At 39.7% G+C, this 26,502-nt stretch overlaps 1 protein-coding gene across 5 annotated transcripts in view; it reads right to left on the bottom strand.

Moving 5' to 3' along the window:
* Positions 1–4,603: 4,603 nt before the first annotated feature.
* Positions 4,604–26,502, bottom strand: part of ECT2 (epithelial cell transforming 2) — a 69,258-nt gene continuing 47,359 nt past the window's right edge. For all 5 annotated transcript variants that reach the window (XM_007501943.2, XM_001362181.4, XM_007501944.3 and 2 more), the window contains 11 exons: positions 25,681–25,749; positions 24,221–24,331; positions 22,386–22,482; positions 21,336–21,417; positions 19,921–19,999; positions 19,634–19,753; positions 18,515–18,653; positions 17,198–17,352; positions 8,576–8,683; positions 7,881–8,030; positions 4,604–5,148 (listed from right to left, as the gene is read on the bottom strand). In XM_007501943.2, the coding sequence (XP_007502005.1) occupies positions 5,059–5,148; positions 7,881–8,030; positions 8,576–8,683; positions 17,198–17,352; positions 18,515–18,653; positions 19,634–19,753; positions 19,921–19,999; positions 21,336–21,417; positions 22,386–22,482; positions 24,221–24,331; positions 25,681–25,749 (1,200 nt within the window). In that variant the 3' untranslated portion in view covers positions 4,604–5,058. The remainder of the gene's footprint in view (positions 5,149–7,880; positions 8,031–8,575; positions 8,684–17,197; positions 17,353–18,514; positions 18,654–19,633; positions 19,754–19,920; positions 20,000–21,335; positions 21,418–22,385; positions 22,483–24,220; positions 24,332–25,680; positions 25,750–26,502) is intronic.

The raw sequence follows: 26,502 nt of genomic DNA, 5'->3' as shown, positions 1-26,502 counted from the left end.
TGGAGAAGCTTTGAAAGCATGTCTTCATTTCGTTTGACGGGACGGTAGAGGAAGTCCCGGTAATACGCGCTAAGAGGAGAGGAGAGGTGCGACAGTTTGTGCGCAGGCGTGAGAAGGGAGACTTCTCTAGAAAACGCCGCTGCTGCCTGGAGTCATCCCTCCGCAGGGGCCCCGAGCGCCCATGGAGCCGCCTGGAGGGCCAAAGGACCCCTGGGAGGAAGCTCCTGGCGGGCGGACGTTTCCGGATCCAAGGACCGCTGGGCAAAGTGACGCGGGTATGAAGGAGCCCTACGAAGAGGCGGGGTCAGAATGAATCGTGTCTTCCCTCCGGCGGAGCGCTCGGCTGAGAAGCCTTTGTTCATCCTAACCCATGCCAGGCTTGGGCCCTGCCAGCAAGGAGCTCACACCCGAACGGAAGCGGAGGGCGAAGAGAAGCCGAGGACGGCGCCTCTGGGAAGGCTGGAGACAAACGAGGACAGCTTGTCCTGGGGGGAGCCTGGAAGCAGAGCACGAATCCCACCTCTTGGCACACACAGTGTGGCCACAAGTTGTTTGACTGCATTGATAAGCCATCTCTCCCCCTTGGGAGCAATCACAGGTTCTCTCCATCCCAACCCCCCATCCAGACACAGCTGGTAGAGATCACGTTCCTTCAAGCCCAGCTAGTGGTCAGTCCCGGGACTGTTCAGTGATTTGCCCTTAAGGAGCTTCCATTTGAATGGAGAGAAAACAGGCAAATGTCAGAATTCATAAAACATGTCAACAGAAGCCCATCTCACAGACCTGGGACCAGGTCCTGGGTTTGAATTTGGACTCACACTTCCAGCTGCATGCACTTGGGCCAGTCACTTTAAGGCCCCCTGCTTCTTCTGCCTTGGAACAAATACCAAGGACAGATTCTAAGCTGGAAGATCAGGCTTTTAAAAAAGCAGCAGCTGATCTCAGAGGGAGGCACGGGAAAGGCACACAGGGTGGGGGGTTCTCAGGGCCGCCTTTAGATCATCTGCTGGTCTGGCCTGTCCCTGAGGGTTCAAGAGAACAGCTTTCTTTCAGACCACACCCAGGATGGCTTTACAGAAGCACGTTGTTTCCCAGAGGGTGTCCCCACAGCCCCCTGCTGTGCTGCAGACAATGCTAGGCTGAGCATCCCCCTCTGAGGGTGACGGATCCTGGCACATGCCTGCATCAAGTGCAGGAGGAAGCTGCTCACTCTCTGCTTAGGAGTGAGAGGAGGCGGCCCCGGAGGCATCCTGACCCCTGAAAAAGCCTTCAAGGAACCTTGAAGAGTTCCCTTGCAGAGGGCTGATGGGGCACAAGGTGGGGGTGCAGAACGGACCACGAGCAGGCCTCCCATGCAGGCCTCCCATCCATCCTCGTGGACACCTTCAGAGGCTGAGGTTTGTGACAAGGAAATCACTTTTAAAAGACTGATATATATTAATTTAAGGTCACCAAGGAATCAGCTATGTAATTCCTAAATGAAAACTTAAGTCAGCCGTCAATCTTTTATGGAGTTTAATTACAATAGGAGGAAGTAATTAGAGATAGAGAGAGAGAAAAGGGAGAGAAGGGAATAGGACTTAAATACCCCTTCTGTTTAGGCTGGGCCAAAAGGCCCAAGCCCTTAGATAGCTGGGGCAATGAAAGGAGATCAGTCCCTATTACTCATGTGACCAAAAATGGAGAAACAGTCTCAGAGGCCCCCACCTTCAGCTTTCTTCATCGCAAGCTTCTCAGAGCACACCGCAACCACTCCGACAAACTCCTCAACCCTCACACCAGTCTTCAGACCCCCCTATCCTTAAGGCAACCATCCAAGTTCCCTCCCCTCAGTCCTCACATCTACCAATCACCTGTCCATCAATCCCCTGTGCCAATGGAGGCTCTCGCTTAACCCAGGACCACCCAGAGGTCTCTGGCTTTGCACATGTCTGTTGAAGGTCATATTTTCAAATAATTAAATCTTTGATCCTTTGCTACAGCCCTTCCTAAATCCTGTTAACCTGAGTAGGGTAGAGATTGGAATCATTAAATTTTGATCTAGGCTGCAGCCCTTACTCAATCCTGTTAGGACTGAATAGGGTGGAGATTGATTCCAAGTATCTCCATTGTATCAATTCTAAAATCAATCACGACTCAAAGAAATTCCTGTTCTATGCTTAAGCATAGGTCAAAGTCCTTTCCATTGTTCAGCAAAAGGTTTCTGTCTTAAGAAGGGAGGAGAAGGAACCTCCCATGCCAATGGGGTTCACATTCCAATAGTCAAGACCCACTATCAATAGGAAATTTTTCAAGTATGAAATTTCCCAATGGTGAAATTTCCAACATTTATAAGTCTAAGAAATTTTAAGGTTTACAGGTTCCAAGAGGCCTAGTGGCCCCGCAAGCTACCTGCCCAGTGGCTACATCCGGCACCAGCTCTCTAACCTGCCTTAGAAAGTTTCACGTGATAGTCTTCTCCCCAGTACCCTGCAGTTAGCAGCCTGGAATGTCCCCCATGCCATCCACTGGTCCTACCTCGTAGGCTCTGAGCGACTACACAGAGGCAAGAAGACAAGAAGTTATACGTGTCTGTCTCTGGAGCGCTTAAGATAGCTGCACAGCACACTCTTGTCAATATCTTCGTTTTTCCTCCTTAAAAATCATCAGACGAGCAGGTGGCTGTGACATGGGCCACGCGAGGCAGTAGGCAGGAAAGCAGACTTCCAGGTGCTGACCAGGTCCAGCCCAAGAACAAACATCCCTTAGTCTTTCTTGCTAACAGGCCTTGCTATAATCAATGAGAATTCCAGGGAAAAGAAGGCACAAGAAGACTTAAACTTCTCGTTTAGCCAATTTCAGTTAGTTTTCCTAGCAACTGACTTGTCCTGTGATATGTGCTTAACTTTGCTTCCAAGTATATGTGTCCAACTATTTAAAAACAAGATCGTTCTCCTTGTACCCCCTCCCAGGTGCATTGTGGAATTCTATAAATAAAAAATGTTCACTATTAAATAAAGGAAACTTAAAATTTAAAACCTTAAAAAGATTAAAATAACCTTTTAATAAATCATTTTATCAACAGTCTTTATCATCTCATTTATCATTTGTGGAATTGAGTGGTCTTAAAACAAGTTTTCAAAGAGCAAGGGCCATCATGTTTCCTCTTCTTAGTGTCAAAACAATCTTTGAAGAGACTAACTTATTTTAAGAGTTGATTGAATCAAGCATTCCAGTGCTGGGCATGCCTTTGACACATTCCAACTATATTTTAGAATAGCCTGAATTAAAAATAAACTAAAAATATATTTAGGGATTATATTCCATCTCTTAGATCAGAAAATGATTAAAAAGTTTCAAGATAGTCAGATTAAGACCTAAAAATAAAAGCTTATTGACACTCAATAAAATACGGTCTGTTTAAATACTCTATGAATTTGGAGTTTCCCAAAAGTTTGATAATAGGATCATGACCCAAGCCACATAGCCTTAATATTGGCCACAAATTTCAGTGCAGACAGTGCTCTGTCATCACTTTCTTCTACAATAAAAAATCATTCTAAGGAAATGATGAAGACAACAAATGTATGGATTGTGGTTGTCGTGTGATCTAGAAAGCCTTTGATTTGTTCTTTAGTTATTTTTGTGAAATAGCTAAATTTATAAAATTAACTCATTCCTATAATTTAAAAATGTTTTCAGATACAAGAATGTTGAGATAAGTAAAGACCTATAGCAGATTCATTTTGAAATCTTAAAAGATTCTGAAGTTTGTCATCATTTTTTCAAGTCAGAAGAGTAAACACTGGGGTTTTTCTACATGTTTATTTACATAGTTCTTAGTTTTAAAAACACATCAGAAAAGGGCCATTTAGTATCCTCAAAAGCAGCACTCTAGTTACATATACAACATACAACAACTGTATGTAGTCAATTAAATTCTTACAACAGAAACCTGAGAATCATTAAATGGCATCAATGTGTTTATACTAGTCCCTCAACAGGTAAGAAAAGGAGACAAATATCCAGAAGGAAAACGTGATTCTTTCAAAATATTCACTATAAGGAAAAAACAAGACTATATTGTTAAAATTTAGGATAAAAAAAAATTTTACAGTAAATAAATGAATTTAATTTTACAACTGATTCAGAACCACAATTTGAGTTTCACAATGAAATGTCCAAATATATACATGCATATTTTAAAAGCAGATAAGCGAACTTAATACCAGCTTTCAAAATAATTTTGTTTAAAGGTATAAATATATTATCGGCATAATTTTTTCGTAGCCTTGTGCTTCAAAGTGAATTGTTGCAAACTATAAAACTAAATTTAAAAAGTTTTCCAGTTGCTAAATGGACGATAAAACATCTGAACTCTGAAGTAACTACGTGTACCCACTGACCTATTTTTGTGCAAATTATACAATATTTTCAAAGCCATGTCCTCACTATAATCTATAAAAGGATTTTGATCATTTCTATCTATTATACATCATATGGGGCAAATTAACTTTTTCCTCATGTGCCAGATTTGGAAATACACAATAATAATAAACTATACAACAGAGAGGTTTACTGTACTTGACGCAGTGTGGGGAAGCAAACGTAGGTGTCTGCAGAGTCAGCCGCCAGAAGTTATTTATTCAGTGAGAATCCTGACAATGTCACTTGATCTCCACACTGAACAAAGCATTTAAATACAAAGATATATTTCATAAGACCATTAATGGGCATTTTACAACAGTTTATACCAAAATTTTTTCATCCCACAATAAAATCATTTATTGTCAAAGGATCAAAATTACTGCTATTAGAAATAACTTAAACTATTGGCACGGAAAGAGAAGTTAAAAAAAATAAATTACATCTAAACCAATAAAGTTCTTCACTTAAGTTTTTACTTGTAATTTGGCAACGAACTCCTTTTAAAAATCCAAATGGTTTAATTTAGTGTTACCTAACTTCCTCCCCGTTTCTACCAAGTGCTAATGACAGTACTATTTAAGTCAGTTTCTTGTCTCAAGAATAAGCTGCTTGTCAGTCACTGTATTAAGACATCATAGAAGATGAATAACTTCATATCAAATGAGTTGTAGATCGGCTTAAAGTATGACTCCTCTTTTCAAAGAAGGCTGGAAGGCTAACAAGGGAAGGAGACGGAATACCCTGTAAAGACAAAAGAACAAGTTTGAGAATACACTCGGCATCCTCAGAAAGGCAGCCATCTGGTGCTGAACTCTCCCAGCTCATCATCAGGATTACTACTTTGTTTAAGAGGGCCTTTTCCATACCGATTGAACACTCACCACCAGAGCATCAGTAAGACAACTTAACATGAGATAAAAAAGAAAGAAAAAATTGGAATAAAAACCACTTGCAGTTTATCGGAAAGGGCTTCTCCTTTTTGGCTGTAGGGGTAAAAGGGCGGGGTGGGGGGAGGGAATAATCCATACAACCAAGGCAGGCATAGGCACCTGACATAGGTACAGGACTATGAAGATATCGGTGGGGATTATCTACCGTCCCCAGAAGTCACTGTCACAAGTTAAAGCTAAAACAAACCAACAAACAAAAACAAACCAAGGGCTAAATTAAATGGCCTTTTCTATTTGGGGGCCTTCTCTTTTGAACAAGCATTGGATGAAATGATATACTAGTAGTAGTATAAAACTCTTTTAATATTTGAAATTAATGGTGTAGCATGCCTTTGTAGAAAATTAGTTAAACACTTTGGAAATGAACTTTCACAGTAGAAAGACAATCTTGAAGTTGAAATGAGGAGCACATTCACTAGCATTTTTTAACTATACCAAGGAGGTGGCAACTGGATGGCTCAGTGGATTGAAAGCCAGGCCTACAGATGAGAGGTCCTGGGTTCAAATGTGGATTCAGACCCTTCCTAGTTGTGTGACCCTGAGCAAGTCACTTGACCCACATTGTCCAGCCCTTACTGCTCTTCTGCTTTAGAACCAGTACATAGTAGTATTGATTCTAAGATGCAAGGTAAGGGTTTAAAACACACACACACACACACACACACACACACACACACACACACACACACACACACACACACACATACACACACACACAGTTTAAGTTTAAGGCATATTTCTAAAGCAACAGATGCATGTGTATCCAGTCTCTATAAGTTCCTAAACAATCAATTTAAAAGATAACAGAGATTTGAATAGGCATCAATGGAATTCAGTAATTAAGAAGCTGAATAGAAAGAGAGGAGAGACAGCAGTGGATTGGAGAATGAGGTTTAAATAATGATTTCCTCGGTAACAACATTTGTCAAATAGTGAAGTCATCTAAATTTCCTGCTTCAAAGATCAAAATCGGGTTATAGTCAAATCTGACAACTATACTCCAACACCACACATGGCCATGAAAGAAGCTCCAGAGTAGGCAGTAATCTTAATAAAAATTAAAAAACTACCATTTAAGACAATAAAAAAGAAAATGCAAACAGCTGAATGACTCATTCATATTTAACTACATTTTTGTTTAATCCTCATCAAGTAGCAAAATAATATGATTAGTTTGAGCACCAAGTAAGGTGGGAAAGGCCATGAGTTAATCAATGGTGAAGTTAAAACTCAAGTATCTAAGAGGAGAGCTTAAATTTTCTTTAGGTAAGCCTTAAAAGTACTCCACTGAGCCAAAGCTTAATGCCACAATGGGGATGGGAATCAAATTCTACATGTAAATCTCTTCTTCATGACCCTTAATAGTCTTCCTTAAAGTTCCAATTTTCTTTAACATTAGGAAATCTCCAAAAGGCACAAACTTCACTGTGCTTTAAAGTCTATGAGAATAACGCCAAATGACACTCACAGACCTAATGTGAGTAATGACTGAGGGGTGCGAGGCACTCAGCCTCCATAAAATGTTAACTAGGAAATTCTACAAAGCCTCTCTCCCCAAAACACCACCATCATTCAAGAGAAGGAAAATAAGTGTTCTATTTTTTAAGAAGCATAAATTCCAAGCCGCCACCCCCCAATCAATACAAATTATAACTAATTTTAAGGGTTTAGAACTCACTTCTATCAGTTTTGCCCCAAGTCTTTCTAAATATTAAGAGTGACTCAGAAAGCAACTTAGGGTCAATAGGTAGTTGGAGATTTTTGCTATCAGCGATATAAGTTTGGGAATTAGAATAAAACAAAGGTTGAAGGAAAAGCTTTGAGAGTGTCCTTCAGTAGAGTCTAACATTGAATGTGGATGGGTTAATAGATCCAATTATACTATATTTGGAAATGGAACTGGTCACCTCTAAAAAGATGATGAGGAAAGCTGTTAGTACAAAAGCAAGTAATAAAGATAAGGACAGCAAAATCATAGATTCTCCTTGCATGAATGTATTGGAAAATTTTAACTATTATATTAAAATGATTTTATATTAGCCAGATGTGTCTGACAATCCTAAGACCAGGCTTTGCATCCAAGAAGCATCGGGGCAGCTCGGCAGCTCAGTGGATTGGGAGTCAGGTCCAGAAGTAAAGACCTGGGTTCAAATCTGGCTGCAGGCACTTCCCAGCTGTGTGACCTTGGGCAAGTCACTTAACCCCCATTGCCCAGCCCTTACCACTCTTCTGCCTTAGAACTGATACTCTGTAGATGGGAGCTAGAAGGTAAGAAGGTATGGGGGGGGGGGGGGGTGTAAAAGAAGGCAGACGTCCTGTCAGAAGCCCTGGTTCTCATTTTGGAATTCGAGGTCTGGGAAAAGTGAAGTTTCCAATACTCACAGGATTCACAAGAGAGTGACTGACACCCACCTGGGCCCAGCAGCTCCAGTATCCGGTCCCATGATCTGAAGCAGCTCCTCGGGGATCCCCGGTCAGGTGACTGCTCCCCCCTCCCCCCCAGCAGGCTCAGCTGTGACTTACTGCCAGTGAGGATGTGCTGCTCAGGCGGCCGCCCAGGTACGTGTCGCCCCCAGCGCAGGGGCTCCTCCCCTCCACGCTGCTCTGCGAGCTCATCAGGGCCCTCCGAAACGCCCTCCGCGGAGTCTTGGTAAAGGAGAACGCCCGGGTCACCTAGGCACACAGGAACAGTGACGGGGCCGATCCAAACCTGTTGGCACTCTAGAATGCCCCACAGAGGAAAGGCCCCAAATGCAGGCTCTTCCGGGGGTGGGGATGGGGGTGCTGAGGGAGAAGCGGCCTGTGCCGGGCCCTTCCCCAGAGTCTCCTCCCAGCTTTGCCCCGGAGGGCCCTGGGAACAAGCCCTGAGAGAGCCCGCCTCTTCCTGCCAAAGTGCCTGAAGGAGGGAACTGCAGGGGCATCTTCACACACCACGTTAAAGGGCTACACAGAATCTCGAAACGTCCTTCCAATGTACAAATGAAATTAAAGTTTTCGCTGAAGAGAAAGACCCACCGGAAGGGCCCAGGAAACAGTATCAGGAAATGGCTTATTGTAACCAGGCTCAATCCAAAGACCCTTCCTAAAGGCCATTTCTCAGAATATGGAAAAAAGACTTTGGTTACATCAAATCTGTCCTGGAAACAGTATTGCATTTCGGGCAAGACAGTGCAAGAAACGTGTTGGGAGGATAATTGTTCATTTTATTGCATACTTACCCTTTTAGAAGTCTTTTTAATTGCCCTGGAAGCCCTACTCAATGTACTGTCCATATCTTTTGTATTTACTTCAAAAGATTCTGGATCTGCAGTATAAATAAGGTTTTCCTGTTGAGAAATAATACTTGTTAATAATTTTTTAAAGCCAACAAAATTTTCTAGAACATTACTTATGTACAAAATTAGACAGAATTGGAAAATTAACAACCACCATAACAATTTCTATTTTGAAATTTATTTAACTAGATAAGAAAAGATTTAACACATTGGTAGAGTTGTGAATTAATCCCATCTCTTGCGAAAATAAATTCAGGATTGTTTGGAAAATGGCCAAACTGTCCTTGTTCCTCAAGGTCAATAGGACTAGAAAAATAGCAGAATATTATTCAATGTTAAAAACTAACAAATTTAAGGACTGCAGAGAAATTTGAGAGGAACCATCCAAACAGAGAGAGAGTAAAGTGAATGAGAATAGCATAATGGAAAATACCACTGAAAGACATCAATGCAATGAATAATTGTGACTATAAGACTGCTTTTTAAATAGCTCCTTCTTGGCAGGGAAGGATGGGCAGAATAAAGAAGGGTTCTCTCTTAGAGGGGGTACTGGTAAATGTCAACAATGGCTTTTTTCCTTTTTAAAACATCAGTGAAGGCAGCAGCTGGGTGGCTCAGTAGATTGAGAATGAAGCCTAGAGATGGGAGGTCCTAGGTTCAAATCTGGCCTCAGACACTTCCTAGCTGTGTGACCCTGGGCAAGTCACTTGACCCCTGTTGTCTAGCCCTCACCACTCTTCTGCCTTAGAACCAATACACAGTAATGGTTCCAAGCTGGAAGGGAAGGGTTTATTTTTTTTTAAATCAATGTAACATTTTTATGCAGTAGAGGAATTTGCAATAAATGGATAAAGAGTTGCAATGCCTACTTAAAGAGAGTTGATGGAATCCTAGCTTCAATTTCATTTAAAATATTTATCAAGGTACTGGACTAGATGCTAAAGATACAAAAATGAAAGATAGCCCTGGCCCTGGAGGAATTTCAAAGCTAGTAAGGAGAAATAAAATGTCACAAACAATTATAATGCAAATTAAACTATGAAATCCACTGGGGTCAGTAAGAGTGGCAGGCGATGGGAGAAGGGACCAGTTCTGTGCATGGAATGAAGGCTTCAGCAAGCTGGCCTACAGGATCTTAACAGAGAGAAATGTCCAAGTCTGTGCCAGGCCCGGGGTGTGCGATAGGTGCAAATACAGTGATGGGGAGAGATGGGGAAGAATGAAATCAAGAAACAATGTGGCACAGCAGATAGGAAGGGAAGGAGTGGGAAGAGAAGGAACTTTAAAAGGTTTTTATTTCATTTGTCAGAAATGGAGTCAGGAGGACCGGGGTTCAAATGTGCCCTCAGACACTTCCTCACTAACCCTTTCCATTCTGCATCCTTGGAAGTGATGCATCTATTGATTCTGAGGGTTACAGAGGCTGTGCTGACACTGGTATGACAGATGGAGCGTCTTCCTCCCTTGGCTGCAGTTTGTAAGAAACAAAGACCCCCCCCCCCCATCTGCTCGTTTTATGGCCGCTTCTCTGCCCCCCAGGACCAGAGCTGACCAAACGAGAGAAAAGTGACCAGAGAGGGCCTTGGCACGCTGGAAGGGCCTGGTAGGGGCCGCCAAGTCTAAATTCACAAATGCACCATTTCGGAATCTGTCTCCTGCCAGCTTCTACGAGGCTGCCCAGTCGCATCGTCAGATGTCTGGCGCCATCTTGTGGCGAATTGCCAAACTCCCCCAGACACTTCCCACGCTTTTCCTGCATTTCTTTCTTTCCTTCTTCAGCATTAAGGAGCAAAAGGAGCAGCGGAGCCCGCCCTGCCTCTAATGCTCAGAGCCCCTGGCTTGTGCCCTGTGGCTTCTCCCCGGGAGCCGGCCTGAAGGGGCAGCCGCCTGGCTCGGCTGTTTCAGAGGACACAGAAAGCCGGACACCCAACACCCCGTCTGCCGGGTCGAGGCTCTGCCTCTCTGGAATGCCGGCCTCCCCTCTCCTCTCAGGCGTGTCAGCTGAGCTCCTGGGCGGCAGGCCAGGCCCTGGGCCGGCCTCTCTCCAGGCCTGTCCTGCCCTTCAGGCCCCAGCCTCTACCAAGGCTTTCTGGGCGAGGACGCCGGAATCAAGCACACTGAGGCACAGGCGGGCTCGGTGCCGGGCCGGGTCACGTCTGAACTCTTCGGGACACCAGGCCCGGGCTTGAACCCCTGGACCACCCAGCCCCAGGGAAGCCTCCCCTATGCCAGCCGGGAGATGCTCTCTCTCTCCCAGGAATGGGACCAGCGTTCAGACAAGGGCCCTGGGAAGCCGCAGCTGTCAGGATCCACATTTCCAACCTCAAATGGGTGGAGAGTTGACGTGAGCTCACAGGGACCCTGGGCTGAGCACACAAACCAGGATTTGAATTCAGGTCTGGCCCTCGGTTTTCTATGCCCCCTGGAGGCAGGAAGAATGAATGAAGCAGAAAGGAGGGGCTGTGGGAAGGGGCCAGGAGAGGAGGGCGAGATCCGGCCACGTGACAAAGGCAGCCCAGATCGGGGTCTTCCCGGGAACTGTGGAGGCTCTTTCATGCCCGGATCAGAAATAGTCACTTTCTTCCAGAGGCCCCGAGCGGCACAAACGGGAGCTGCTGCCTGAAGGGGGGCGGGGACGGGGGGAGTGCCAGGGCCGGGGTCCTACGGGGAGGGCACTGGGAACGGGAAAGAGGGGCCGGCAGGACACCTGCAGAGAGGACGCTCAGATCGGCCATGGTGGAGGATTCTCCAAGAAGACGTGGCCATTGCCAGCAGAGGAGCTGAGAAGACACCTCCTAAGCAGCTCTGGGCGGCTGTCAGCCTACCAACTTCTCCCCAGTTCATGTTGCAGCAAACTGAGGCAGCAGAGGTGACTTATCCAGGGCCACCCAGCTAGTGAATGTCTGAGGTCGCATTCGAACGCCGGCCCAAAGGCTCCTTCACCAAGACAGCACAGGGAAAGCCACCCTAAGCCTGGCCCAGAGACATGATCCTGGTGATCTGCCCTCGTGGTCTGATAAAAGTGGAGCAGCGACAGCAAGCGACTTCTTGGCTTGTCGTAATGACAGCTTCTCCTTCAAGGAATGGAAGAACCAAAAAGAGGAAATTTGAGGCCCACTTTGACGCTTACAAACACAGAAAAACTCCATCTTACGATATGGCAGAAGATAAAAAAGTTGGGAATAGAATGCTGGGACCCCCAGAGATCGAGAGAACGGACTTCAAAGGCTTCCCAAAAAGGACAGGTGGTATCCCAGGGACTCACTCCACTGGGGAAAAGAAAGTCAGTCCAAGAGGAAAAGGCAACTCTCAATTATGAAATTCTGAGAAAACTAAGAAAAAACTCCAAGGAAGAAAAAAGGGGAATTTATCTCAAAAGGCCAATATAGATGGATAGGAAATGCATCCACTTCAAGTTTTTTTTTTTTTTAGTCACCTACAGAAGACAGAAGCAAGGTCAGGTTGCAGGATGAATACGAAAGCATGCCAAAGTTCTGTAAGAAGAGCGTCAAGAGCACTGAAGCATCAAGGAAGCCAAAGTTGCAGAAGTCCCCCGCGCCCCAAGCAATATTGTCGAAAAAGGAGATTGAAGCAAGGCTCAAAGTAGATAAGACAGCAATAAAACCAAAAACAGAAAGAAGGAAAAATTATCCAATTCTTATTTGACACAATATTCTCTGCAGAGGAGGATGTCTTGAGTAGGAATCTAAAAAAGAAATGAATACCCCAAATATGCAGTAGTAATAACCAATAGGATCCCTACTTCTGCATGATGAGCTCAAATCATCTGCTCCATACAGATTCTAAGAAATGACAGGCAGCAGAAGCACATCTGTACGAACAGAGGATCATACACTTAGAGCTTCAAGGGACAGACATTTGGTCCAGCTTTGACAGATTAGGAAACAGAGTCTCAGGAAAGCTACTGAACCTCTCCATGGTCAAATGTGTAGGAAGCAATAGAGGCCAGAGTCAAATTCAGGCTGGATTAACCTAAAGCAAATGCCATTCCACTATATCACTTGCCTGTAACATTAGGATAGTACAGATACCACAGATTTGAAGGACAAATGACACAATTTTCAAAAAAGGGAAGAGAATGGGATCCTCAAGCTCCAAATCAGTAAGTTTGACTTTGAATCAGGAAAAATCCTAGAGTGGTTCATTAAGGGATTTAGAAAATGAAGTATTTAAAATACCCGAGGATCTACTTTCCAAGACAAACACAGGAATTATATGAACACAATTACAAAACATATTTCACACCAATAAAGTCAAATCTATACAACTGGAAAAATATTAATTGCTCATGGGTAGGCTGAGCTAAAATACTAAAAATGACAATTCTAACTACCTTATTCAGTGCCATATCAATCAAACTACCAAATAATTATTTTATATAACTAGAAAAAATAATAAAATTTATCTGGAAGAATAAAAGGTCAAGAATATCAAGGGAGCTAATGAAAAAAAAAGGTGAAGGAAGATGGTTCGGCAGATCTCATACTGGACAAACAAGAGGAATCATCAAAACAATCTGGTACTGGCTAAGAAATAGAATGGTGGATTAATGGAATAGATCAGATACACAATATACAGGGGTAAATGATTGTAGCAATCTAGTGTTTGATAAACCCAAAGGATAAGAACTCACTCTTTGATAAAAACTGCTGGGAAAACTGGAAAACAGTAGACAAAGTTTGATACCATAAGTAGATTAGGCAAAGATAGAAGAGTTTACCTGTCAGATCTAGGGAAAAGGTAAGAATTTATAACCAAACAACAAATAGAGAACATTACAAGATGTAAAATACTAAGTTTTTTTTATTAAACTAAAAAATGTTTGTACAAACAAAACCAATGTAAACAAGATTAGAAGGGAAACAACTGAGGGGGAAAAATGCAGCAAATTTCTCTGATAAAGGTCTCAATTCTCAAATATAGAGAATAGTCAAATTTATAAGAATACAAGTCATTCCTCAACTGACAAATGGTCAAAGATAAACACAAGCAGATCTTTAGATGAAGAAATCAAAGAAATCAATTAGCACATGAAAAAATGTCCTAAATTGCTCTTTATTAGAGAAATGCAAATAAAAAGAACTCTGAAGGTATCACTTCACACCTATCAGACTGGCCAATATGAAAATAAAGGAAAGCAATAAATGTTGAAGGGATATAGCAAAATTGGGACACTTATGCCCCATTGTTGTGAACTACTCCAATCATTCTGGGGGGACAATTTGGAACTATGCCTAAAGGCCTATCAACCTGGGCATACTCTTTGATCCTCTAATACCCCCAAATCTATACCCCAAAGAGATCAAAAAAAGAGGGGGAAGGACCTACTTGTATAAAAATATTTATAGGTGCTCTTTTTTGTGGTGGCAAAGGATTAGAAATCGAGGGAGTTTCTATCAATTGGGGAATGGCTGAACAAATTGTGGTATATGATGGTGATATAATACTATTGTGATATAAGAAATGATGAGCATATATGAGCATAAGAAACGATAAAAGCTGGAAAGAACTACATGAACTGATGCAAAGTGAAATACACTGAACCAAGAGAATTGTACAAAGTAACAGTAATATTGTTAATCAAATGGGAAAGACTTAGCTACTCTCAGCAATACAATGATCCAGGACAATTCTGAAGGATTTAGGATAAAGAATGGAGTTGGAATGCAGATCAAAGCCTACTATTTTTCTCTTAAAATAATGACCAACATGCAAGTATGTTCTACATGATACTATGTGTATAATCCAGATCAAATTGCTAACCATCTCTCGGAGAGGAGAGGGAAAAGGAACAAGATAATTTGGATCCTATAATTTTGGAAAATGTATGCTGATAACTATTACATGTAATTGGGAAAGTAAAATGTCTTTTAAAAAAGGGGAAAAAATGAAGTATTGATCACAAAGAACCAGCAAGACTTTATGAAGAAATGGTAAAGCCAAAATAATTTTATTTTTTTGATCGTGGTAATAATGTACAGGGAGTTTATCTAGTTTTTTAACAAGTCATGCGATAGTTTCTCATGGTACATTTGTGAAAAAATGTGAAAAATGTTTGGTAGATGGTAATGTAATTAGGTGAGTTTGCAGTGGTTGAATTCTTGGCCCAAATGGTCATTAATGGTTAATAAACTTTGTAAAGCAAAAACTAAAGAAAAGAAGACTTTCTAATGAGGTAAGATTTGCCAAATGCATTTATTTGTTTTTACTGCATCAAGTCCTTGAATATTACAAAGACTCCTCAGTGAAACTCATAAACCCATGTATTTAAAAAAAAACCCAAAACGGATCTAATTAACAACCCTGGGAAAAGGATTAAAAATTCACATTGCTCAGCTTATGATACACAGATGAACAGGAAAACTGCTGAGTGTGTATAGCACTACTTATTTCTTGAATGGATGATGAATCCAAAATTGAATAGGAAGAGGTAAACCTGAATGACAGCTAGGAAATTTATCAGCGTTCTAAATGATCCTAAACAGCTCTTAGTCTCGAAAGTCTATCTCTAACGCTAGTAGTCTAATACCAATGGCAATGTGGCTGTGAATCATTCACTGAATACCATAATCTCATGGTATTATGGTATCATGGTATTATGAATAAAAATCATGAATAAAACCAAAAGAGCAATAGACAAATGCATAGTGGGTACAAGTAAATTGTGGCACATAAGCAATGATGATGAACACAAGAAGTCATATTAAAAGAAGTAACATGACCAGAAAAATGAAGGGACAATAACGTTTATGCAATGGAACAGAATTTGCAATTATACAGAAAAGGGCACTGTCTGTACCTTTTGACCTAGGCATTATTACTGGGCATAGACCCCAAGAAAGCCAATAACCAAAAAAAAGGACCATATTCATCAAAATTCTTTATATGCATGAGAAGAATGGCTAAACAAAGTGTACTCTATGAACATAAAATTATTATTCCACAATAGATAACAACTCTTGAGTTGAGTTTAGAGAAACATGGAGAAATGCATAGAAGCTCATGTAGAAAAAAATTAAGAAAAAATTACTAATACAAACAAAAAGAATAAAGATGCTACTGACCATGTTTATTCTAGTGACCAACCTTGCTTCCAAAGTAAAAAAGAAGAAATAAGTCTCTGGTAAATGCCTTCATATGTGAAATGTTGCCTATACTGTCTAATAATCATATGAATTTTACTCAAATTTCTATTTTTCACAAGGAAGACTCAGGGGGTGAAAAGAGACCTTTTTGTTAAGGCATAAAAGCTGAGCCAGAAGACTAAATGACAGATAACTAACAAACTGCAAAAATTGTACACTTATCCCTAATCTCTTAAAGACACCAAGAGGGATTCAAAGCCATGAGAGAGACAACCTAGAGAAGTACACAGTAGGAAGAGGTACGGAAGGGCCACTATTCACCTCAGCAGAAGACACCCACATACATACAGAGGCTCAAAGGAGGACAGTTCTGGTCTCACATTAGTCTGACATCAAGAATGAAATGTATGTACAGTTCTGAAGGGAAGTCTAAGGGACAACAGGTTCTGCAGAAGTGGTCGTCCTCGAGAGGGGAGAGGAAGGAGAGGTAGACAACAAGAATCATGTAACCATGGAAAAAATTAAAAAAGAAAATAAAACACGTGCAGCAGCAGCAATAACAGTCTACCAATAAATAGCAATGATCACAGAATGTTTCCATATGAAGTCATGTAGATTATACAAACATATGTATATAGATGTACCTAGGATCACATGTTGTGGATCACAGGCTCACAGGATCTAGAACTGGAAGCAATTCTAGAGACTATTTAATTTAACCCCCTAATTTTAGAGATGACAAAAATGAAGTCCATAAGGAAAGGATCAAGGTCACCAAGGTACTAAGTAGCAGATGGACTTAAAACTAAAAATATTTCATATTAACAAGTGTACTAGGGCTCTACTCTGTCTAATTAACTAATTACCCTGTTTCACATATCAATAGCTATAATTAAACAATTTCTGCCAAGTCTCAATATCTGCTCCTGATTATCAATTATTCTCTCTGCAACCTATCAGTCTCACAGAAGTGATATGAAGGGCTCTGAATTCTCTAGAAGAGCCCATCAAATGTGACTTGGTGGATGTAGTAGTCTTCATTTATGTGAGGGACTAGTGAGGGGAAAGCTACAGAGTATTCAAGGCATAAAGGATCTTGGATACTACTTCAATACAACTCATTCATTTCACAAATGACAAAACTGAGATCCACACTAGTTTTATGCAACTTCCCCCAAGGATTCATGGACAAGGAGAAAAAAGTTAGAATTCCAACCCTTTCTACTACGCTCTACTGACTTGGGAATTAGAAGCAGAAAGATGGAGTGTCCATCCCATAAGATTCTGCAGATTCAGCCACTCTTCCTGGTAAAAGAACACCCTGCACTAGTTTCCATCACAACATAAAAACACGTCTCCTGTATGCTTTAAGCTTCACAAGAAATTCCAATAATCTTGGATAGCACAACAATGGATTCGACTAAACAATTTTCACTGACACCCAAACGTAAGAACTTACAGCATCTGCTTTACAAATGGTGTTGGCCACATGTCGGCACAGCATCTTCAGCCAGGTGTCTTTGGGAAGGTCCTCTGATGTCATTTGGAAACTGAGTAACACATTGGCCTGTTCTGTTGGTGGCCGCACGAGCAGGGCAAAAGCATTATGGCAATCTAGAGTGCCCAGAAAGACCATCGACAAGAGTTAGTGTTACTCTTGAAAGCACACCAAAAACATGCAAGTTCAGAACCAGAATATTAATGTTAATTTAGAAATTAAGAAAGTTTTGACATACTAAATGGAAACACCAGAACCAAATGGATTTGAACATTTCTTAGTATTTTGTATGGTACTTTGTCAAAAAGATAAAATTATGCTTTTCTTTTACTTAAATTTCATCAATCTCTAAAATTTTACATTAGCAACTTTTCTATTATGACAAAGCTATGTTAGGCATACTCAACAGTAACATAATCTATCTGCAAAAACCCCAAGAAATAAAAAGCGTAGACACTAATATTTCTGTTCTAAAACTTAGTGAGAGATGTGAAAAGTCTACATTTCAATATCAGTGACTTTACAGTCAGTATGAACCCATAAAAGATTGATGTCATTACCTAGAACACCTATTATTTAGGAAACAATGATGCAATTTTTAATTGTTGGTCACCACCGTTTACTTGTAAACTATCTCTAGTGAGTTTCATGCAGCACTATTATCCGTCCCTATCAGTGGAACGCGTTAAATGAGGGAGTATGACGATGCCCAGATAGGTGGTGCCCTTCACCCTTGTGAAGGGGACTTCTTACACTCCTCCCTTCAGTGCCTGGACCAGATGCAGTCACTTTCCCAAGTGAACCGAAATGTCCCCAAAAGCTTGCAGGTTATTCATAGGAAGCAGAGCCAGTAACTAAACAGACTAGGGCCAAGAACACCAAGAGGGCAATAAACCAAGCATCTCATCCCTCAGATGACATGGACACTATGGGTAGAATATACATAGAGAAATCACCTGGTGATTTCTGTTGGGTCTTGATGGGATAAGAACAACATCATTAGTGCCTTGGAGGCACTGATTTGACAAGTAACTATTTTAAAAGTTCTTTGGCTGTTCAAGTATAAAGACTTCCTACATATGCTCATAGCACTGAGTGCTGATTACTTATCTCATGTAAACAGCAGTTTCATAAGCAATTTCTGTAACCTCAACTGCCAAATGTTTACAAATAGGATTTATCATCTGTTAATATTAAAATAACTGGAAGATTCTAATCTAAGTCTCTATACAAACTATTTATAAGACATAATTATTGTAGATTGCCAAATACACAAACCTTCAGTCTCTTTTATATCTAGCACCTTCTTGATTTGAGAAAGAGGCATTAGATGAATGTGTTTAAGAGCGGCTGGAGGTCTGGTATGGCCATGAGGACTCTTGAATGTACCAATAACCTTGTGCCGTTTCCTTGCTATCTGTTTAAGGAAAAAAATCACAATTCAGATAAATAAATAAAATGTTAAGATTGTTTTCTTCCACCAATGATTTAAACAAAATGATTTCTCATATAACAAGATGTGAGTAATATATCTGCAAAAGTAATATGAATTGAGAATTTGCATTACTGGAATAATCAGAGTGTAATTATGTTATAAAAACACTGATGTTTACATAAAGATAACAAGCCATAAGATGAGTAGGGGAAAGGAAATTCCCAGGACAAGTAACCACAAAACAGAAGAGAATGGACATCTGAACTGATATTAAAACTGGAAAGGAACTTAAGCTTGGCATTAAGAGAATGACAGTGAAGATGAGTGGATCTATATCAAGGCATTGTGAACCAAAAAGGGGGAGAAGTTAATTAGCTCTAGCATAAAAAACTGAAGCAAGGAAGGAAAGACTAATCATCCAAAACCAAAGCCCAGAGGACCTCTAAATAAAAGAGAAGAACCTCAGAGACCAATCACACTTTAAGCAACATCAAGCTGAGTAAAGAAAGGCCTATAATCCAAGCTATATTTTACCAAGGGATCAAGAGATTGTGGAGAGCAGATAACAAAGAAACAGTGCTGCCAACAAAAGTCCTTGTCTTCTTTCTTAACAAAATACACATCAGAGTATATACCCACGGTATATCTGTAGGCAACACCTTCCAACCTCTTACACTGCTGTTTGAAATAAGCTTTATCTGCAATGATTAATTTCAAGAAAATGAGTGAAAGAAACTGCTTAAGTTGCTCATGGAAATGCTCTTTACCAATTTCTTTAAATGTGTGCCTCTTGAGGGAAGGCATCTATCTACTCCTAAAACTGTATTCCTCCTGAGGTCAGCTCACCAGTCATAACTAAGATCTAGAGTTAAGAAAGCCAACTCTAACTTTGCAATTGAAAGCTTGTTCTCAACTATTCACTGCAGTCCCAGCCACCAGCATTATAATGATGCCCCATTTACCTCCAGGCAGTCATTGAAGAGAAAGAGAGTTACTTGTTCTCCTCTGTCACAGGGATATTCACCCAAAGATATCGTTTCAACTCTCTGCACCAAGCTTCGGTGAGAAGACAAAAGGTTAGCCTGCATGAAACAAAGAGATAAATACCCAATATTTAGAGTTGGGTCATATAAAAAGAATTTTTAAAACACTTGATAATAGTTTGTACGTGGAGAAATAAGAAGTTTCGGTCACAACTGAAAAGTAAAACATTTTAAGAAATAGGTAGTTACCAAACAAGAACACTTACTGGGCATCCATCTACTTCATAAACAACATCAAAAATCTGCTTTTGGGCTTCTGTTTTCCTTTTATCTTCATTAATGTGTCTACAAAGTACACAAAAAAATTAAAGGTGAGAAAAAAAACCTGATTCCTACAGTAGCAGCCTATGCAAGAATAAAGTGTTAAAAATGTATGTCTATTTACAATAGAGAATGTATCTGCAAAGATGTGCAAACTGAACAACTTACACCAGTTCCAGAGGTAACTTACCTTACAAAAAATCTCTTAGGTGAATCTTTCAAGGAAGTCAACTGTCACCCAATTCAAACAAACCAACACAATTCAGGGACACCACAAGTTTTGTGAGATATGTACCCAAGTATAAATTACTTCTAAAGGGCAACATATTCCAAAGACCATGAGACTACAACCTCTTCATAATTTTGAGATTTCCTAAATTTAGTTTGCTCAAAGGAACAGTCTACCTATATAAATTCCAGATGACAATGAGTAGTATTAATATTTCATTTAAGAAATTTACTAATTCACCCTCTATAAAATAAAAAATATTGTTATTAAATATATATATATATATAGCATAATCGTGCTAATTGCAGATGATCCTATTATCAGAAAAATTTATCTTTTCATCTTTATGGATCAATTGTTTAAAATGCCTAACTGGTGAATGAAGACCATCCCATCATCTCCCCACTCCAAAAAGAGGTGCCTCCTCTCAATACTTTTTATCTGCTACCAATTCAGTCACCTTCTTATGATAAACACAAATGATTAAAGAGCAATAGCCTAGGAACCACAAAATTCTAAGTTTGTTATAGATTGTCACATATTTTTTCAATCTCAGTTCACCTGTGAAAGTGAAAAATCTCTAATTATTTTGTCAGATAATGGTTCACTGATATTTCTCAGCTTCCACAAGCTCCATATCAAATAGCAAAACCTTCCTATTTCCAGATGACTCTTGAAGCTTAAGTTTCATTAAATACTAGTTGGAAAATCATAAGAAAAATATGAGTTAGGAAGGAAAAGATGTTTGTGCACATATACCTTTTTGCTTCAGGATGAATAAGTTAAGTCATTTTAGTGCACTTGATCAAAAGCAAATTCTACAAGGTAGGAGAGATAGAGAGAGAAAAGACATGTCTACAACATTTTGAAATTTCTAAAACACTTAAAATTCTTTTGCATGGAACCAAAATTTTTTTAGGACTGAGGTGATAATATGCAATTGTCTAGTAAATGTATTCTGGAATAATTTAACATTGTTTCAACATGTTAATAGTATTAGAAAATAGGTAAAATTGTGCTGTAACACAAATTAATACATTAGTTAATAATATACTACTATTAATTTACTTAGCTGTTCAATCAATGCCATTTAAACTTTAAGCAATACTCAAAAAATTAAAATGAACTTACGTCATTACTTCCTTTAATGATCCAATAGCTCTCTCTAGTGTATTCTTGTCAGGATTATCATCTGAAGTATGTTTCTTAAGATCTTTAATAAAAAAGTTGCTTTACTATAATGAAAGATCTTCATGAACATAAAGGTGAGAAAATAATATGCCTAATGACTACAACAATGTGAATGGAACAAACCACCAAAAAAAAAGTGAATGTTGAGAAATTACAAACAAGAATGGCTCCAGAGAAGTGATAAGAAGGCATTACCACTCATCTCTTCCCAAAGCTGGGAGGCCTAAAGTAGACCACTAAACTATTTAACAACCTTTTCCAATATATAATATATGTATAATGTTTATTACATTTCCCCACCTTCCTTTTTCTAAAATGAAAATGTAAAATCTGCTTATAATGCAGAAAACTATTTAAGATGGTATGACATCATAGGAAAATCTAGGTTAGGATAAAGGAAAAAGGAAGAATAGAGAAAAAAAAGGTTCCTTCAAATGCATTTATCAAACAATTATGCAACTATGACCCAAGAATATTTTTTCTTTAACGAAACACAGTATATTTATCTTTTTTGGTGACTCTAAATTTAGTATGCATATATTAAATGAATTCAGTTCTCAGTGTGCCAGTTTCTGGACTGCCTAGGTTCTTATACTTGTCACATTCCCTCTTCCAAAATACTGAAAGAAGAAACTTGTCCTGTATTTTTACTTGGGATTTGCACACATGTGTGTTAGATACATATTTGTATATGTGTATCTCATGTGATCACTTCTGTGGTTCCACCTTCAGCAGTCCTAAAAGATCTCAAAAGCAAAGTTTTTGCACTAAAAGGTCTTTACACTACAGATATTTCTCACCCGTAAACATACACAATCTCAATCTTACACTCCTCCTCTATCCTGGAACTAAAGAGAAATATAAATAACCTTACCACTTCTAGGTGAAGATACTAAAAGGGTACGACTAAATCTAAAAATGTTAGCAATTTTTCTTTTGCTTGAAAATCTAATTCTCTAAAAATAATGAAAATATATATCACAAAAGTACCATTTAGAAGTAAAGCCACACTAGGTAACCGCTGCACAGGTCGAATAAGTAGTTCAGCAAGACTCTGACGCCCACATTCTGGTTTAGCTTGGTTTATCTAGAAATACGTGACATTTTTCTATAATTATTATAAAATAGAAAATAGTGATGTCAGTCAGTTACTAAGCATTTATTAAGCCTGTGTGCCAGCAGTGAGGACACAAAGAAAGCCTTAAAAGACTAACTGCCTTAGAAAAGCTCACCATGTTTTGGCAGAGACAACAAGCCAAATATAAACCAACAAACTATCCACAGGATAAATTAAAAATAATTAACAAAGAGAAGGCACTAGAATGAAGATTGAGAAAGATGGTGGAGTTTTTTAGCTAGGGTTTAAAGAAAGTCAGGGAAGCTGGACAGCTAACAAGCAAAGAAAATGCCTGGATTTAAGAGATTAACATATCTTGGGTGGAAACTCAAGGTTTAAGTATTAGAGAGATGTTACAATGGTGAAATCAACAGACCCAGAAACAGGTTGGGCATGGGGCATGTAAAATACTAAGGCACGGGTCCCCAAACTGTGGCCCCCTGAGTCCATGTATCTGGCCCCCACCTCACTTCCGGAAGGGGCATCTCTTTCATTGGTGATCAGTGAGAGGAGCACTATATGTGGCAGCACCACAAAGCGTGGCATCGCTCACGTACAGCACTACTTCCAGTGACATAATCCTTTGTGTGGTACCTTAGAACGAGGCGCTGCACAATGGAAGACATCAGCATGATGAGCAGCAATCAGGGAGAGGGGATTCTGCACTGTGTAGACTGCTGCCCAGTTAGGGTTAGGTTTTTATAGTCTGGCCCTCCAACGGTCTGAGGGACAGTGAACTGGCCTCCTATGTAAAAAGTTTGGGGACCCCTGCACTAAGGAACTGATGAACACACTTGGTTGCAAACACAGGAAACTGAGAGGAAAATAACAGGGCAGTTTTAGGGGAAACTGAGTCCAGCTTTGGCAATTCAGTGCAAAAGTTAAATGTAATAACAACCCAGCATTACTTAAATTGGTCTGATTATACCTAAAGGAACTTTTGCCCTTTTGTAAGGCAAATCTAATATATCAAATAGATTGCCAATAGGAAAGGAGTCAATACCTCAAAGAAGAAATCACTTTAATAACCTTCTATCAGGTCGAGGTCTTGACTTCCTTCAATAGCATGGCCTACACTTTCAAAATTGTTTTTAAGGACTATGAAAAATCTTAAGTCTCCATACAATGTCACAGAATCAGTTGTGCTGATATTTCTGACCCCAGGAAGTTTGAGAATCTTTGAGTTGGGAGAAAGCACAAAGATCATCTAGCCTAATCTCTCACTGACCGACTACAGACATACCCCTTAGTACAACTGTTACGTTTCTACTTTTACTGGCACAGACAAGCCACAGAGGAGCCAGCTCCACCTGCCACAAGGAGACAGGTATCTTCATTGACTTTACAAATGACTCACTTGTGCTGGCTCAGCTTCTAGACCTTTAATTTCCTTGGAAGAATGAGCTTCCTGCACGGAAAATATATAGACCAGTACCTGGCCTGCACCAATCCCTTCTGGTCACGCTACTGGAATGTGTCTAAAGCTGCCCTTGGCCAGCACTCTGTCTCCTATACCAGGTCTGTCTACACCTCAGCTCCTCCTCTTTCCCCTACCCATCACCACTGTAAGCTATTAAAAATATGTGCAGATAGAGAGAATTCTTATTAGAGCTATGCTTCATTCTTATTAGAAATGTTTTTTAAGAAACTTGTTCAAAATAATATGCAGTATATTCATGAGATAAAAATTTTTCAAAATATCACTTACCTTTAAGAAAGCATGAAATCTTGGTTTCTGTTTTTCACACTTAACAATTGTTTCCTTACTCATTTCAAAGAAGTTTACAAAAGGGGGATAAATTTTCACCAAATCTTTTGACTGAGGAAGAGAAAACCCAAAATAATGAATGTTTTAATTTTTTCTCTATACCCTATTAAATTACTTATCAATTTCAATTAATCAAAAAAGTTCCAACTTAAGAAATAGATTCCTAAATTAATTAGTAACATCTTCATATTATCTAACTTAACATTTGAGATTTATGTATTTGTTCACTTTTCAAGAGGGTTTGCAATGTGACAGTTGGAGACACAATGAAAACACATGAAAATGCATCTTTCCCTTTAGCTATATACTAAGGCGCTAAGACTTTGACTGAACAAGGGCATAGGTTTTGTGATGCCAATACAGAATTTCTGAAAGGTTGAAAAAGTTGCAGGAAGATACACAATTGAATAAATATTTTGCTATATATGAGATCTTTGCCAAAAATGGCTGATGTGAATGAAACCCCAAGGGTTATCTTGATCCACATTTCTCTTATTATCAGTGATTTAGAACATAGTGAGAAAGAAAACCTGTAAAAAGTAGGTAACGAACTTTTTTAAAGAAAGCACTTACCCAGCTGCGTGACCCTGGGCAAGTCACTTAACCCTCATTGCCTAGCCTTACCCCTCTTCTGCCTTGGAGCCAATACACAGTGTTGACTCCAAGACGGGAGGTAAGGGTTTAAAAAATAAATAAATTTTAAAAAAATAAAGAAAGCACTTAGAAAGTGTTCAGACTGAGGATATTTATACATTTCAATGACACTGAATGGCTGTGCTTCAGTGAAGTACAATTATTGATGTTCATAATGATGGCCTTTTTTATTCATACAAGGTATCCCAAAAAGTCTTGGTGCAGCTGTAAGCTATTTAAGGCTGTAAAGCTATGAGCTTTAATAGGTTACAAACGCACTAAGACTTTAGGAACATCCAGTATAACATAGGAGTGGAGAGAGTCCCAGGCCTGAAGTCAGGAAGACCTGGTTCAAATCTCTTGTCTTTTTATTTTTTTAATCTTACCTTCCATTTTAGAATCAATACTGTGTATTGGTTCCAAGGCAGAAAAGTGGTACAAGCCAGGCAATGAGGGGATAAGTGACTTGCCCAGGGTCACACAGCTAGGAATTAGACTAGAATCTAGGACCTCCTGTCTCTAAGCCTGGCTCTCAATCTGTTGAACCACCTGGCTGCCCTTGCCTTTCTTCTGTCGTAAAGTCGTTACTAAGATAGAAAAAAAAATTTTAATTTTAATTAAAAAAAACAAAAACAAAAACAAAAACATTTTCCTCAAGTGGCATATAAATAATTTCCAATGCTTTGGGAGGCTTCTCTAATATGGAAAATTCACTATGTGCAATGTATGATCATACAGTGTCAAACAAGATTTTAGTAAAGACTCACATATTTCAGAAAGATGTCACCAATACTTTTGCTTTCATCCCAATTGATAATGAGATCTTCAAGATCCTCCTGAAATATAAATTGGAGCATAAGATTAAAGCAAACAATCTAATTTAACTTGCCTCTACATATACATTTGACAGATTCAATGATCTAGATCTGAAAGGACCTAGAGCTCATCTTTTCAAGATATTCTGAATGTTTTTTAAATTCATAAAATATATAGGATTATAAAAGAAACAAATGATATTGTAACATAGTTGTCAATAATTTAAAAGACTAATTTACAGACCCCAGGTTAAGAACCCTTGTGATTTAGTCCAGCCCCCCTCAGTTCTGGAGATAAAGAAACTGAGACCCAAGTTATTCCCATGGCCCGCCCAAAGTCACACAGACAGGGAGTGCTATTTCCACTATACCACACTGCTTTTCTCTCCCTCTCCCTCTTTCTCTCTCTCTCTCTCTCCCCATCTCTCTCCCTCTCTCCCTCCACCTCACACCTATTAGATTGGCTGATAAAAATGAAGGAAAATGATAAATGTTGGAGGGGATGTGGCAAAATCAGGACACTTATACATTGCTTGTAGAATTGTGAACTGATTCAATATTTCTGGAGGGCAATTTGGTACTATGCTCAAAGGGCTATAAAACTGCATACCCTTTGATCCTACTACATAACTAGACCTGTATACTAAAGGAATCATAAAAAAGGAGAAAGGACCTGCTTGTTCAAAAATATTTATAGCAGCTCTTTTTGCAGTGGCAAAGAATTGGAAATTGAGGCAGTGTACATCAATTGGGGAATGGCTGAAAAAGTTATGG

The sequence above is a fragment of the Monodelphis domestica genome, chromosome 8 (genome assembly GCF_027887165.1).
Source record: "Monodelphis domestica isolate mMonDom1 chromosome 8, mMonDom1.pri, whole genome shotgun sequence".
NCBI lineage: Eukaryota > Metazoa > Chordata > Mammalia > Didelphimorphia > Didelphidae > Monodelphis > Monodelphis domestica.
This window is presented reverse-complemented; position numbering and strand designations above follow the sequence as displayed.